The following is a 13,391-nucleotide window of genomic DNA, read 5'->3' on the forward strand; positions in this document are numbered from 1 at the left end:
TTATGCTATCTCCCCAATTACTAAAACAATTTATTTTGATCCATTTGACATTTTAAAAAACTGTATGCTTAAGAAGAATGAGATGTCACAAAATCAATAAGCTACAATGTCGAAACATTTGGAAGTCAATAAATGATCATCTAAACCAAAAGGGAAAAAAAAAGCTAATTTTACTGTCCTCACTCAGAATTAAACTGCTCCTTAAGAGTTTGTTTTCAAAATCTATTAAGTTACATTAATCTGATGATGCTGACACAAGGGCTTTTCACTTCCTAACGAGGTAGAAGTCAAGCTTTCATTGTAAAATTATGTATTACATTCAAACCTTCCCTTTTTTTTCATTTCATTTTACTTGTTATACACTACATATTTTTCAATAGCAATTTTTCTTTCTAACCATTGCCCCAAATCATCTTTCAGTTTAACACAAATAGCTCTCCTCCCCTTACTTATTTTTCATAACCACCAATCTCACAGAAAGAATGAATGTGATGACTGAATCAGGAGATGGTGAAAAGGCAAATCTAGAGAGGTGTGGTCTCATTCAGCTGCTTGCCTTGGGCCTAATCTCTTTATTAAACATAGAGGGTTTGTATTATTTGACTATAACTACTACAAAGAGATGATCAGAATTTAAGAGTAAAACTCCAGTCAGATTCAAATATTTCACGTAACAAATCACATCTCCCAGCTGTCGTTTTGACCAATATCAACAGGTAAGAGTTAACACATTCCAGACTGATTCCCAGCAAGCTGGCCTCCCAAAAAAGGAACAGAGAGCACTCCGTGGAAACAGGCTGCAGCCAAATATTATACTTCCACCATTAATTCAGGTAGAGTGCCAAGCTGGTGTACCTGGTGCAGAAGCCAAGGGTCCACTAACTCGTGTAGTTGCTACCTCAAGGTTAGACCCTACCCCAGATCACAACAATGGAAGGGCTGGTATCCCCCAAACCATGATGCTAAGGTAGCAGAACAGAGTTGGAGGCTAAGATTGCCAGGGAAGGGGCAGTTACTTCTCAGAACATGCAGCCAGCGAGGAGCCCAGGTGCCTCTCCTGGAGTCTCAGATATGACCCTGCCAGAACCCTGTGTGCTGCCCCACCATGCAATGGACCACAAAGGACCCATCATCTGGTAGAGCTCCTATTTTGATGAGCTTCCTCTAGTAAACGTTGCTCTAGAACACCTGGTTTGCTGCTATCTGCCATATACCTCGTGCACAATATTACTATGTGTGCATCCACCACACTGGAAACTCTTGTAAGCACTATCCTTGTATCACCTCATTTATGCCTCCCAATCCATTTACCCCTCCCAATAGTGCAGGTGGGCACTATTATTATCACTCTCCATCTCAGATAAGAGAATTGAAGCACAGAGAAATTCAACAATTTGGTTCAAGGTCACATATTTAGTATCTTATTTGAACCAGATAGTCTAACCCCAGGGTCCAAACCTTCAGCCCCTCTTCTCTACCCTCTTAGAATCTCTCAGAATACTCACATCAGCTTCTGAAATTTTGGAGGCCTGCTCTTTTATTCGTTGATGCCACCATTTCTCAACATCCTTTCTTGTCTGCAATGTATACTCTTTTGTCCACTTTCCCGTGGCACTGTAGATGCTTCTGGTACATCCGGGAATTACTCTCCTTTCCCACTTGATGACATCTGGCCCACCATTTAGCTGTCTTTTCAGAAGAGAGGCATAAAAACCCAATCTCTGCCAAACAGAAGCCATTCTTCAGAAGGTGAGAAGGCCCTGAAAAAGAGGGCAGAAAGCACACTATGAGCTGAGCTGCCTCAAACCCTCCCCAGAGCTTATCTTTCCATTCGGCACAGTCCAGTGTTCTGGCCCTGTGCTTTTCTCTTACTCTTAATAATGTCTTTCCCTGAAAAGAATACTTTAGCAATTCAATTGAGCTCAACACAAACTTTTTAATAGAAAATGTAAAGGGTCAGTAACCCCTAACATCAAAGATGCAAAAATCCTGTAGGAAAAAATGGAGACCATCAGCTGGCCAGCTCCTGCGCAACCTCACAAGTTGCATGGAAGGCATGTAGTGCCCTCCCTCCCCTCCCCGTGGGCCAGCCCAGGGACCCTCCAGCAGGCTTCACTTCCTATGTCTTCAAGCCTCAGAAGAGCTCAAGCACATTTGGGTTGGCGTTAGCCTCAAATATCAGAAGGGGTCTAAATACAGGCCTCCCAGAAGGGCCAGAAATTCTGAACTGCTATTACTAATTTTTATACATATTATGAGTTAAATATACCCTGTAGGCTGAACCAGAAAATAACCATTATTTAGAAGAATGTTAATTCATTTGGTTTCTCCTTCATTTACCAAATATTTATTTATTTATTTACTTACTTTTTAGAGATAGGGTCCTGCTCTTTCACTCAAGCTGGAGTGCAGTGGCATAATCATACCTCAGTGTAAACTCTGACTCCTAGGCTCAAGCGATCTACCTGCCTTAGCCTACCAAAGTGCTGGGATTACAGGCGTGAGTCACCACCAAATATTTATTGAGTACCACTAGGCCCACACATTATTCTAAGCACTGGGGATATAGCAGTAAACAAAAACAGAGTCCCTTCTTTCTTTTTTTTTTTTTTTGAGACGGAGTCTCGCTCTGTTGCCCAGGCTGGAGTGCAGTGGCACGATCTAGGCTCACTGCAAGCTCCACCTCCTGGATTTACGCCATTCTCCTGCCTCAGCCTCCCGAGTAGCTGGGACTACAGGCGCCACCACGCCTGGCTAATTTGTTTTGTATTTTTTAGTAGAGATGGGGTTTCACCGTGTTAGCCAGGATGGTCTCGATCTCCTGACCTCGTGATCCGCCCGCCTCGGCCTCCCAAAGTGCTGGGATTACAGGCTTCAGCCCCCGCGCCCGGCCTCTTTCTTTCTTTCTTTTTCTTTTTTGAGACGGAGTCTCGCTCTATTGCCCAGGCTGAAGTGCAATGGCATGATCTTGGCTCACTGCAACATCTGCCTCCTGGGTTCAAGCAATTCTCCTGCCTCAGCCTCCTGAGTAGCTGGGATTATAGGCACGCACCAACATGCCCGGCTAATTTTTGTATTTTTAGTGGAGATGGGGTTTCATCATGTTGGCCAGGTTGGTGTCAAACTGCTGACCTCATGATCCACCCATCTTGGCCTCCCAAAGTGCTGGGATTACAGGCGTGAGCCACCACACCTGGCCCAGAGTCCCTTCTTTCATAGCACTTACATACTAGTAGGGAAGCAGACAAGAAACAAAAATATATAACATGTGGTCACGGTGAGTGCTATTTTTTGAAATACAACTCATAGGTTGGGGCCTACCAGGATATCCAGTTGTGATTCAAAATCCAATTTTAATGTTTCGTTGGCTTCTTCCACAGGTAAATTCCGGAAATGACCTCATTGAAGAAGTTTCATGTTTTATTGCTATTCAAAGGGTTGAGGTGAGATTTTAATCAAATATTTAAGATATAAATACTAAATAGCCTAAACTTTCTCCTTCTGGCATAATAGCATTCAAGAAGTGCTACAGTGAAAACACAGATGAAAACAGATCTTTTCAAAACAACAGAGAAATAAAGAAACCCGGCACTCTAAGCTGATGTTGTTTGATTCTCTCAAAATTCCACTTCTATCAGGATTTGGCCTGTTTCACAAAGGTGCTAGAACACAAATGTTGCCAGGAAGGTCAATATAGGCTTATAACAGTGAGTTTCACACTCACATAAGATAGCAACATAATGTGGGCATCTTACAAGTTGGTCTGCCAAAGTCATTGACATTATCAGTTCTCACTGCATTAAATACCTCTTGCTTCTTCAGCGATAGAATAAAGTACAGACTTAAAAAAAAAAAAATCTCTCTTAGGCCACGGGCAGTGGTTCACGTCTGTAATCCCAGCATTCTGGGAGGCTGAAGCAGGTGGATCACCTGAGATCAGGAGTTCGAGACCAATCTGGCCAACATGGCAAAACCCCTTCTCTACTAAAAATACAAAAATTAGCTGGGCATGGTGACGTGCACCTGTAATCCTAGCTACTAGGGTGGCTGAGGCAGAGGAATAACTTGAACCTGGGAGGCAGAGGTTGCAGTGAGCGCCACTGCACTCCAGAGCCTGGGCGACAAAGCAAGACTCCATCTCAAAAAGAAAAAAAAAAAAGAAATCTATTAGTTGGGCTTGGCTATTTTAAAGTACATAGATCTGACTACAGGCATTTGAACTATATGAAATTGGTTAAATGTTAGCAATTCCATATGACTGACCTAATATACATACACTTTGTACACTTAAGGCAATTGCATATATTTTTAGGGCTTAGGTTGCTATAATTAGAACTCCCTAATTATATAGAAGTCATAGATTTTATGGTTCTCTTGCCAAGTCAATACTTTCATATCTTTGCAAGCCAAAGAACGCCTGTTTAGCAGAGGACACATAGATGGATGCTTGCCACTTCTCTCCTAGACAGTCCCCTAAGAACACATAAGGAGTGTTCTGGGCTATCCTCTCAAATAGAAACAAAAGGGCACAACAAAATTATAAAATACAATGACTTGAACTGCTCTGTCTACACTCTCTGTCTACACAACAAGAATAAGCTTTCTAAAAATGTTTACATAATACCTGGCTTACTAATGACCTCTGTTTTGCTTAAATAAACCAGTGAACTAGAGAATCCTGAAACAGATCTGGGTATTTAAAAGCATTTAAAGTTCATTTTTTTTAAAAAGCGGGAGCAGATTAGATAGTAATAGATTATTCAACAAATAAGAGAAAAACTTAAAATTAGAGCCCCACCTCAACTCATAAGCTGGAGTAAATCCCAGATAGATTAAATAATGTTTTTTATCTGTAGGTCTGGATCTGAAAAGCAGAAAAATAAAATAAAATAAATAAATAAGAATGTTTTTTAAAGTGTCATAAAAAAATAAAAACACAGATGAATTTTTTTTTTTTTTTGAGTCAGAGTGTCACACTGTCACAATGAGATCGTGCAATGGCACGATCTCGGCTCACTGCAACCTCCGCCTCCCGGGTTCAAGAGATTCTCCTGCCTCAGCCTCTCGAGTAGCTAGGATTACAGGTGCCCGCCACCACGCCTGGCTAATTTTTTGTATTTTTAGTAGAGACGGCGTTTCACTATGTTGGCCAGGCTGGTCTCGAACTCCTGACCTCGTGATCACTCTGCCTCAGCCTCCCAAAGTGCTGGGATTACAGGCGTGAGCCACCGCACCCGGACCACAGATGAGTATTTAATAAATCTTAAGAGGGTGCAGGATGTTCTGTCCTGAGTATAAAAACAATGAAAAAATTCACAAAGGAAAATGTTAATAAATCTGATGCTAAAAAATCTGTATATCAAAACCGTTAAGAACAGAATTGGAAAGCAAGCAATTAGCTATGAGAAAATGTTCACCAAAACTGCAAAAACAAAAGGTTATTCTACTCTTGAGCTCATGTGTGAGAAAAGAAACACTAAAAATCGAATTTTAAAAACAGGCAAAGGGCCGGGCACGGTGGCTCACGCCTGTAATCCCAGCACTTTGGGAGGCCGAGGCGGGCGGATCATGAGGTCAGGAGATCGAGACCACGGTGAAACCACGTCTCTACTAAAAGCACAAAAAATTAGCCGGGCGTGGCGGCGGGCGCCTGTAGTCCCAGCTACTCGGGAGGCTGAGGCAGGAGAATGGCGTGAACCCGGGAGGCGGAGCTTGCAGTGAGCTGAGATCAGCCACTGCACTCCAGCCTGGGTGACAGAGCAAGACTCCGTCTCAAAAATAAATAAATGAGCAAAGAAGGCCCGGCACGGTGGCTCACGCCTGTAATCCCAGTACTTTGGGAGGCTGAGGCGGGCAGATCACGAGGTCAGGAGATGGAGACCATCCTGGCTAACACGGTGAAACCCTGTCTCTACTAAATAGACGAAAAAATTAGCCAGGCGTGGTGGCGGGCGCCTGTAGTCCCAGCTACGCGGGAGGCTGAGGCAGGAGAATGGCGTGAACCCAGGAGGCGGAGCTTGCAGTGAGCAGAGATTGCACCACTGCACTCCAGCCTGGGCGACAGGGCAAGACTCCGTCTCAAAAAAAATAAATAAATAAAAATAAAAATAAAAATGGGCAAAAGAAAATAGCAAAGACAATATATAAATGGTTAATAAAAAGGACATATAAATGGTTAATATGAAAAAGATCAACTTTACAACTAATCAAATAAATGCAAATTAAAACGATGAAAGTTTAGTTCCCAGATTGGCAAATGAAAAGAAACATGCATTTTTTAAACAACTGCCGGTGGGAATGTAAGCTGATTCCACCTTTTTTTGGTGGGGGGGGGGGGGGCAATCTGATAACCTGTGTTAAGACCTTTTTAAGAATAGTTCATATCCTTTGAAGTTACGAGTCCCCAAGACCCCATTCAGGTTCTAATTCCATAAAGGGACTCATAAGAATCAACATATAGTCAGTATTCATGGCTATGATTCATTACAGAACTTCCTAGGGTTCAGCCCTATTCCTTTCCCTTACTTCCCAGGCCTTGTTCTTGGCCACTCCAGGTACCCCTCCACCAAAGCCCTGATGGACTACCTCTTATTGACAGTGAGGAGCAGCCATTTTATTAGACGGCTGTGAAGATATGACGATGTGAAAGGTGTGGCTCATGTCTTATATTTATGATCAACTTAGCCCTTTTCTTCCTTAGCTCTGGCTCCTCCAGTTCCATCCTTAGATGCTCAGAATCTGCTTCTAAGAGAAGAAGAATCTTCTCTTCTTCCACATCCTTCCAAAGAATCAATTCCCACTACTCCACCCCTCTTTAGAATCAACCCTGACCTCAATCTCAGTTGGAGCTTAAGGTTAAGGTTTTTGAGAATAGGAAGCGCCCTGCACAGGCAGGAGGGAGTGCCCTGGCGGCTCTCTAGGCCGTGGTCCCAAGACCGCCTTCCTTCTTGTGCATCATGCAGTCACAGGGGCTTCCCTTTTACGGAAGAGCCGCTGGGACGCAGAGCTGACGGGCTGCTGAAGGCTGGAGCCGGCAGAGCCCACAGTGATGCCTTGAGGAGCGAGTCATTCATTTCCCTGCGTGTGTGGGATGATCTAGGTTTTGACCCGGGAGACAAAACCCACCTTCCTTTTCTGTTCTCCTGAGTAGGAGGCAGAAAAAAAAAAACAGAACACAGGGGTGAAGCACACGAGGGCATCTGTGTACAACATTCAAAAGAAAGTGCAAGAATGCACCTGGGAAAATTCATCTTAAAGAAACCAAGTTTTGTGAAAACAAAAAAAAATCTTGGATTTTGCAGCTACTAATTACCTGTGACCTCAGGCAGATTTCTCATCTGGAACCTCATTTTTTCTGAGGACCTCCGAGCCCTAACGTGAAAACGACCTGTGGGCCCCAGAGAGGCAAGGGTCCAAACCCCTAGTCCAGGGAGCAAAGATCTGGGGTAGGGGAGCAGTGGAGAGGGGAGCTTGAGTACAAAACTACGTGTATATGTGCATTTTTCTGGGAAAGAGTCCAGAGCTATCAATGGGGTCGGTGGCTCAAAGATTCTGAAGACCTGGATCTCAGATATTTTCAGTTTCGAAACTGCAAGGTTCCAGGATCACCTAACCCCGCCCGCACCTTCCCTTCCTGCCCTCAGCAAGTCAGAATCTCCCGAGCCAGAGGAAGAGGAGACCGGGCCTCGTCTCTCATCTCGCTGCGCCCGGTCCAGGGGTTTACCTGCTCACAGGCTCTGGCCTGCGGCTCCTCTACTCCTCGTTTTCCACCTTCAGGCGAGCACTGCCGGGCCACGGATCATGGGCGCCGCCATGTTGTCAAAACAACAACTTTATCGATAGCGTCCGCCGTCGACACAGACAGACGGGGGCGGGACCGGCGAAGGAAGGAGAGCAACCCAGTCCTCGACTCCCGGCAGCCCTCCGGGCGGGGCGGGGCGGGGCGTTTGCGCGGCGGCCCTGGGCTCCGCCTCCCGGCCTCTGGCACGCACTTTAACTGCTCTGGCGTCAGCAAAGCTCTAGACATCTGGGGCTCAAATTATTACAATTACAGCAGACGGATGAAAGCCGTTGATTTAGTGGCCTCAGAATAAACGAGGCGGCAGCTGGTGAAAAGAGCCCTGGGATATAGCCCATACCCCAGGGTTCGAATCCCAGCGTAGCAACAACTGCCTCCTGGGCTTGGGCAGGTCTCGACCTCTTGATTCCTAATTGACTGCATAATGAGTGAGGCACCTTCTTCCACCATATTGGGTAATCCTCTAGTCCTGGGGCGGGGGGTGGAATTACCTGGCCAAGAATAGGTTTGGGGTAAGGTACTTTTCTCACCCGGCAAGTGTGCTGGGAGTCAGGAAAGCATGATGCCTTCCCTTTCCTAGAGGAGTTTGTATATCCCATGGCCCCACTGCCACACACCCGGCGAGTGTTTCATGCTTGTAATAAATCAACAAATCAATGAATTGCAAAGAACCAATGGTGTTAAAGCATAATTTTCAAAAAGGTAAAACCGATTTAAAGGAGAACTTGAAGAACTCATATATGTGGGCAGTCAAGAGTACTGAAATGAATTTGCTAATTGTGCAAAATTGGTCTCTCTCAAAATAGCTTATTGTACTGTCCTCACCCTTCTTATTGTGATCTGTCGATCTGATAACCAAGATGGCTACTAAGTTGGGTAGCTATATAGCGTGGATATGCTGGACAAAGGGATGATTCACAATGGTTCACATCCCAGGCAGGAGATAGCAAGATTTCGTCACACTACTCAGAATGGCATGCAACTTAAAACTTATGAATTATTTATTGCTGAAATTTTTCATTTAATATTTTTGGACCTTGGTTGACTGCAGGTAACTGAAACCTCAGAAAGTGAAACTGAAGATAAGGGGGACAACTGTATCCATATTCTACATTTTTATTTATTTATTTATTTATTTATTTATTTATTTATTTATTTGGGACAGCGTCTCACTCTGTTGCCCAGGCTGGAGTGCGGTGGCATGATCTCAGCTCACTGCAACTTCCACCTCCTGGGTTCAAGCAATTCTCCTGCCTCAGCCTCCTAAATAGCTGGGACTATAGGTGCACACCACCATGCCCAGCTAATTTTTGTATTTTTAGTAGAGAAGGAGTTCCCCATGTTGGCCAGGCTGCTCTTGAACTCCTGACCTCAAGTAATCTGCCTGCCTTGGCCTCCCAAAGTGCTGGGATTACAGGCATAAGCCACCGCACCCGGCCTCATATTCCATATTTTAGCTTCTATTCTTACAAAGATGAACAATAGCTAGTTAACAGAAAGGCAGGCAAAGGTATGCACTCCTATAGCATCAGATAATCCCCCAATACTCCACCCAAGGGACATACAGTATTCTCTTGTGCCCCTTTCCATGTCTTTAACAAGGTTTCCTAATAGTTCAACATCCAAATACCTTGTTATTCAAGGTGTGGTCTCCAGCGTCAGCCTCACCTGGGAATTTGCTGGAAATGAGAAACTCAGTCTCTGCCCTAGACCTGCTGAATCAGACTCTGAATTTTAATAAGACCCCTAACTGATCCTAGACACATTCAATTTGAAGACTCAGTGTCCTAGAATGTGAGAGCTGGAAAAGATCTAGCTCCTTTTTTAGTCCAATCTCATCATTTTACAGATAGATAAACTGAGGCCCAAAAGAGCTGACTGTCTTGCTCAGGTCATAAGGCAAATTAGTCAAAGATTTGTTATTCAAAACTGGTCTCCATCCTGGCAGAATAGTGCCCTTCTCAAGTTGCAGAACGGAAGATCATAAAGAGCTTAGAACTTCTAGTCCAATCCTCTTCAAAGACAAGGACACTGAGGTCCAAAGGTTGGACACAGCTTACCTAAGGTCACATATGTAGTTGATGATGGAGCCAGGGTTCCAACCAGGTCCCACTCCGAACACCAGATGCTTAGTTTAAACTGATACCATGGAAACATTGGCTGGCATATTAACCTGCCACACTTGATGCAGTTTAGCCTTCAGGTATGTCACGTGCATCCATATATAACTAGAGTGCCCCTTTCTCTAATTTACCCAAAATACAGCCTCTAACCTTATTTTGGTTGAAAATCTGTCTTGCCTATTGTGAATTACAGTTAACATTGACATTTCTAGAAGATTATTTCAAATAGAATTTTTCTAAAAGTCACTTACTGGAAAGTTGCTATTTTTACTTCAAAGAAGACAGTAGCATGAAAGTAAATCCTTTTCACTCTTAAAGAGCTTGCTTGAATACATTATTAAATGAAGCAGACAAGTTGCTGGGCTGTGTAGAATGTTACCTCATTTTTTGTTTTTTAAAAAAGGAAAGGAAATAAAAGAAAGGCATTTGTTAGTATATGCATAGAAAGAAATATAAAAAACTATATCCCAAACTATTTCCTGTGATGATCTCTAGGGACAGTAGGATTTTATGGACCTTTCTATTAACAATGTTTCTGCATTCTTTTTACTTTTTCTATTAGCTGTATGGAGTTGAATAATGCCCCCCAAAGATAGATCCAGGTTCTACTCCCTGGAACCTGCAAATGTCACCTTATATAGCAAAAGAGACTTTGCACGTGTGATTATATTAAGGATCTTGGGATAGGGAGATTATCCTGGATTAGCCAGGTGGCCCTAAATGCAATCACAAGGGTCCTTATAAGAGGGAGGCAAAGAGAGATTTGAGAGAAGAGGCAAGGTGATCACTGAAACAAGATGCTATGATGCTGTTTTAGAAGATGAAGGAAAGGACCATGAGCCAAAGAATGTAAGGAGTGCAGCTCATGCAGTTGAAGATGAAAAAGGCAGGAATACAAATTTTTCTTATGTGATCCAGCAACTCTACTTCTGGGTAGATACCCAAAAGGTTTGAAAGTAGGGCCTCAGAGAGATGTTTGTACACCCATGTTCATAGCAGCATTGTTCACTACAGCGAAAAGGTACAAGTAACCGAAGTGTCCATCCACGGCTTAAATGTATATAAAAGAAAATGGTATATACATTCAATGGAATATTATTCAGCCTTTAAGGAAGGAAATTCTGACACACACTACACATGAATGAATCAAATGCTCAGTGAAATAAGGTGGTCACTGAAGGACAAATATTGTATGATTCCTTTCATATAAGGTATTTAGAGCCATCAAATTCTAAGATGGAAAGTAGAATGGCCATTGCCAGAGGATAGGGTAATGAGGAGGAAGTAGGAAGTTATTATTTAAGGGATACAGAGTTCCAGTTTGGGAAGATAAAAAGAGTTTTAGAGATGGAAGGTGGGGATGTTTGCACAACAATGTGAATGTACTTAATGCCACTGAACTGTACATTTAAAAATGGTTAAAATGGTAAATGTCATTATATATATATATTTTACCATAATTAAAAAAAAAAAAAGAAAACAGGCCAGGTGTGGTGGCTTATTCTTATAATCCCAGCACTTTGGGAGGCCAAGGCAGGTGGATCACTTCAGGTCAGGAGTCTGAGACCAGCCTGGCCAACATGGTGAAACTCTATCTCTACTAAAAATACAAAAGTATCCAGGCATAGTGGCGTGCACCTGTAATCCCAGCTACTTGGGAGACTGAGGCAGGAGAATTGCTTGAACCAGAGAGGTGGAGGTTGCAGTGAGCCAATATCACAGCATTGCACTCCAGCCTGGGCAACAAGAGCAAAACTCCATTTCAAAAAAAAAAAAAAAAAAAGAAAACCAAAACAGATTCTCTCCTAGAGCCTCCACATGGAGTGAGTCCCTGCCAACACCTTGATTTCTGCCCAGTGAAACTGATTTGGGATTCTCTTAAATCCAGACTTGTAAGAGAATAAATGCATTTTTTTTTTTTTTAAGCCACCAAGTTTGTGGTAATTTGTTATAGCAGCCATAAGAAACTAATATAGATTCTGTATTAGCTGGAGATTAGTTTTCTGGGATAAGTTTGTATTAGTTTTGGGATTTTATATCCCAAAAAGTGTGTAAAGATTTCTTTGTTAAATAAAGGAACTGATACCCATCGCCATTTGTTTAGTTTTATGCCTTTCAGAGTGTTGTTTGTTATTAACACTCTAACTTGTGGATCTTCAGAAATATTTTTACTTGCCACCGTCTCATTAAAGGAGCTTGGCTCTCCAGAGTCACACCCATAACACTATTTGTCCCCTACGGCCGGGACTCCACTTGAAGGACAAGTCAGAGTCAAACAATACTAGAGACCATAAACAGTCCTCAAAGAGAGCCTTCTTCACATTTGATAAGAGTTGTAATAGCTGTGATAGTGGGCATCCTTGTCTTATTCCATTAGTTCCTCACTTGAATGGGATTGCCTCTAATGTTCTACCTTTAAATATGATGCTTGCTTTAAGTTTTTCTTAAATACTCTTTGTAGTATCCCACCTCTAAGATAGCCTCCAATGAGCTTCACCTGCTGGTATTCATACCCTCATGTAGTTTCTTCCCACATTGTACCACGGTTAGTTAGTCTGACCAATAGAATACAGCAGAAGTAATAGTATCTCACTTTCTAGATTAGGTTATAAGAGATATTGCATCTTCTATCTAGGTCATTCTCACTGTATGTGTCTTGCATCACTTAACCCTGGGGGTAAGCCACATCATTAGCCTATAGAAAAGGCTATATGCTGAGGAAATGAAGCCATCTGCCAACAGCCAGGTCCATGTATAATGGACCCTCCAACCCCATGTAGTCTTCAAAGACAGCAGCCCCAGCTGACAGTTTGACTGAGACCTCTTGGAGACCCTGAGGCAGAACCACCCAGCTAAGCCATTCCCAGAAGCTGTGTGAGATTGTGTTTGTAGTTTTAAACTGCTATGTTTGGGGGATAATTTGTTTCTCAGAAACAGATAAAAAATAGACTTTATCACAAGTTTCCTTCTATTACCTAGTCTAGGATCCAGCCCGGGGACATTTTGCACTATATTATTATGTCTCCTTTGTCTCCTGCAAGCTGGGAAGCCTCTCTCTCTTTTTTGCCTTTCATGACCTTGACACTTCTGAAGAGGTGTACTAATCAGGTATTTTGTAGAATGTTCCTCTTGCTTTATTCAGGTTTTGTATTTTGGCAGCAATACTGTGGAAGTGAAGGCAGTGCCCTTCTTGGGTGACTTTAAAAGGAATAGAAAATGCATTAATCTGGGTGCAGTGGCTGCTGCCTGTAATGCCAACACTTTGGAAGGCCAAGGTGGAAGGATTGGTTGAGCCCAGGAGTTTGAGACCAGCCTGGTCAACATAGCAAGACCCTGTCTCTACAAAAAACTTTTTAAAAAATTAGCCAGGGAAGGTGTTGCATGCTTGTGGTCCCAGCTACTTGGGAGGCTGGAGTGGGAGGATAGCTTAAGCCCAGGAGTTTGAGGCTGCAGTGAGCCATGACTGCCCT

At 43.1% G+C, this 13,391-nt stretch overlaps 1 protein-coding gene across 4 annotated transcripts in view; it reads right to left on the reverse strand.

Annotated features, from left to right (window-relative positions):
• LARS2 (leucyl-tRNA synthetase 2, mitochondrial) overlaps positions 1–7,905 on the reverse strand; it is a 161,182-nt gene extending 153,277 nt beyond the window's left edge. Inside the window, exons 1-3 of one of the 4 annotated variants that reach the window (XM_054480414.2) lie at positions 7,724–7,905; positions 4,799–4,864; positions 1,506–1,760 (exon numbers count right to left, since the gene is read on the reverse strand). In XM_054480414.2, coding sequence (XP_054336389.1) covers positions 1,506–1,739 — 234 coding nt within the window. In that variant the 5' untranslated portion in view covers positions 1,740–1,760; positions 4,799–4,864; positions 7,724–7,905. The remainder of the gene's footprint in view (positions 1–1,505; positions 1,761–4,798; positions 4,865–7,723) is intronic. The other 3 variants (XM_054480417.2, XM_054480415.2, XM_063661971.1) reach the window with 3 other exon arrangements.
• Positions 7,906–13,391: the final 5,486 nt, after the last annotated feature.

This window comes from Pongo pygmaeus, chromosome 2, assembly GCF_028885625.2.
Source record: "Pongo pygmaeus isolate AG05252 chromosome 2, NHGRI_mPonPyg2-v2.0_pri, whole genome shotgun sequence".
Taxonomy (NCBI): domain Eukaryota; kingdom Metazoa; phylum Chordata; class Mammalia; order Primates; family Hominidae; genus Pongo; species Pongo pygmaeus.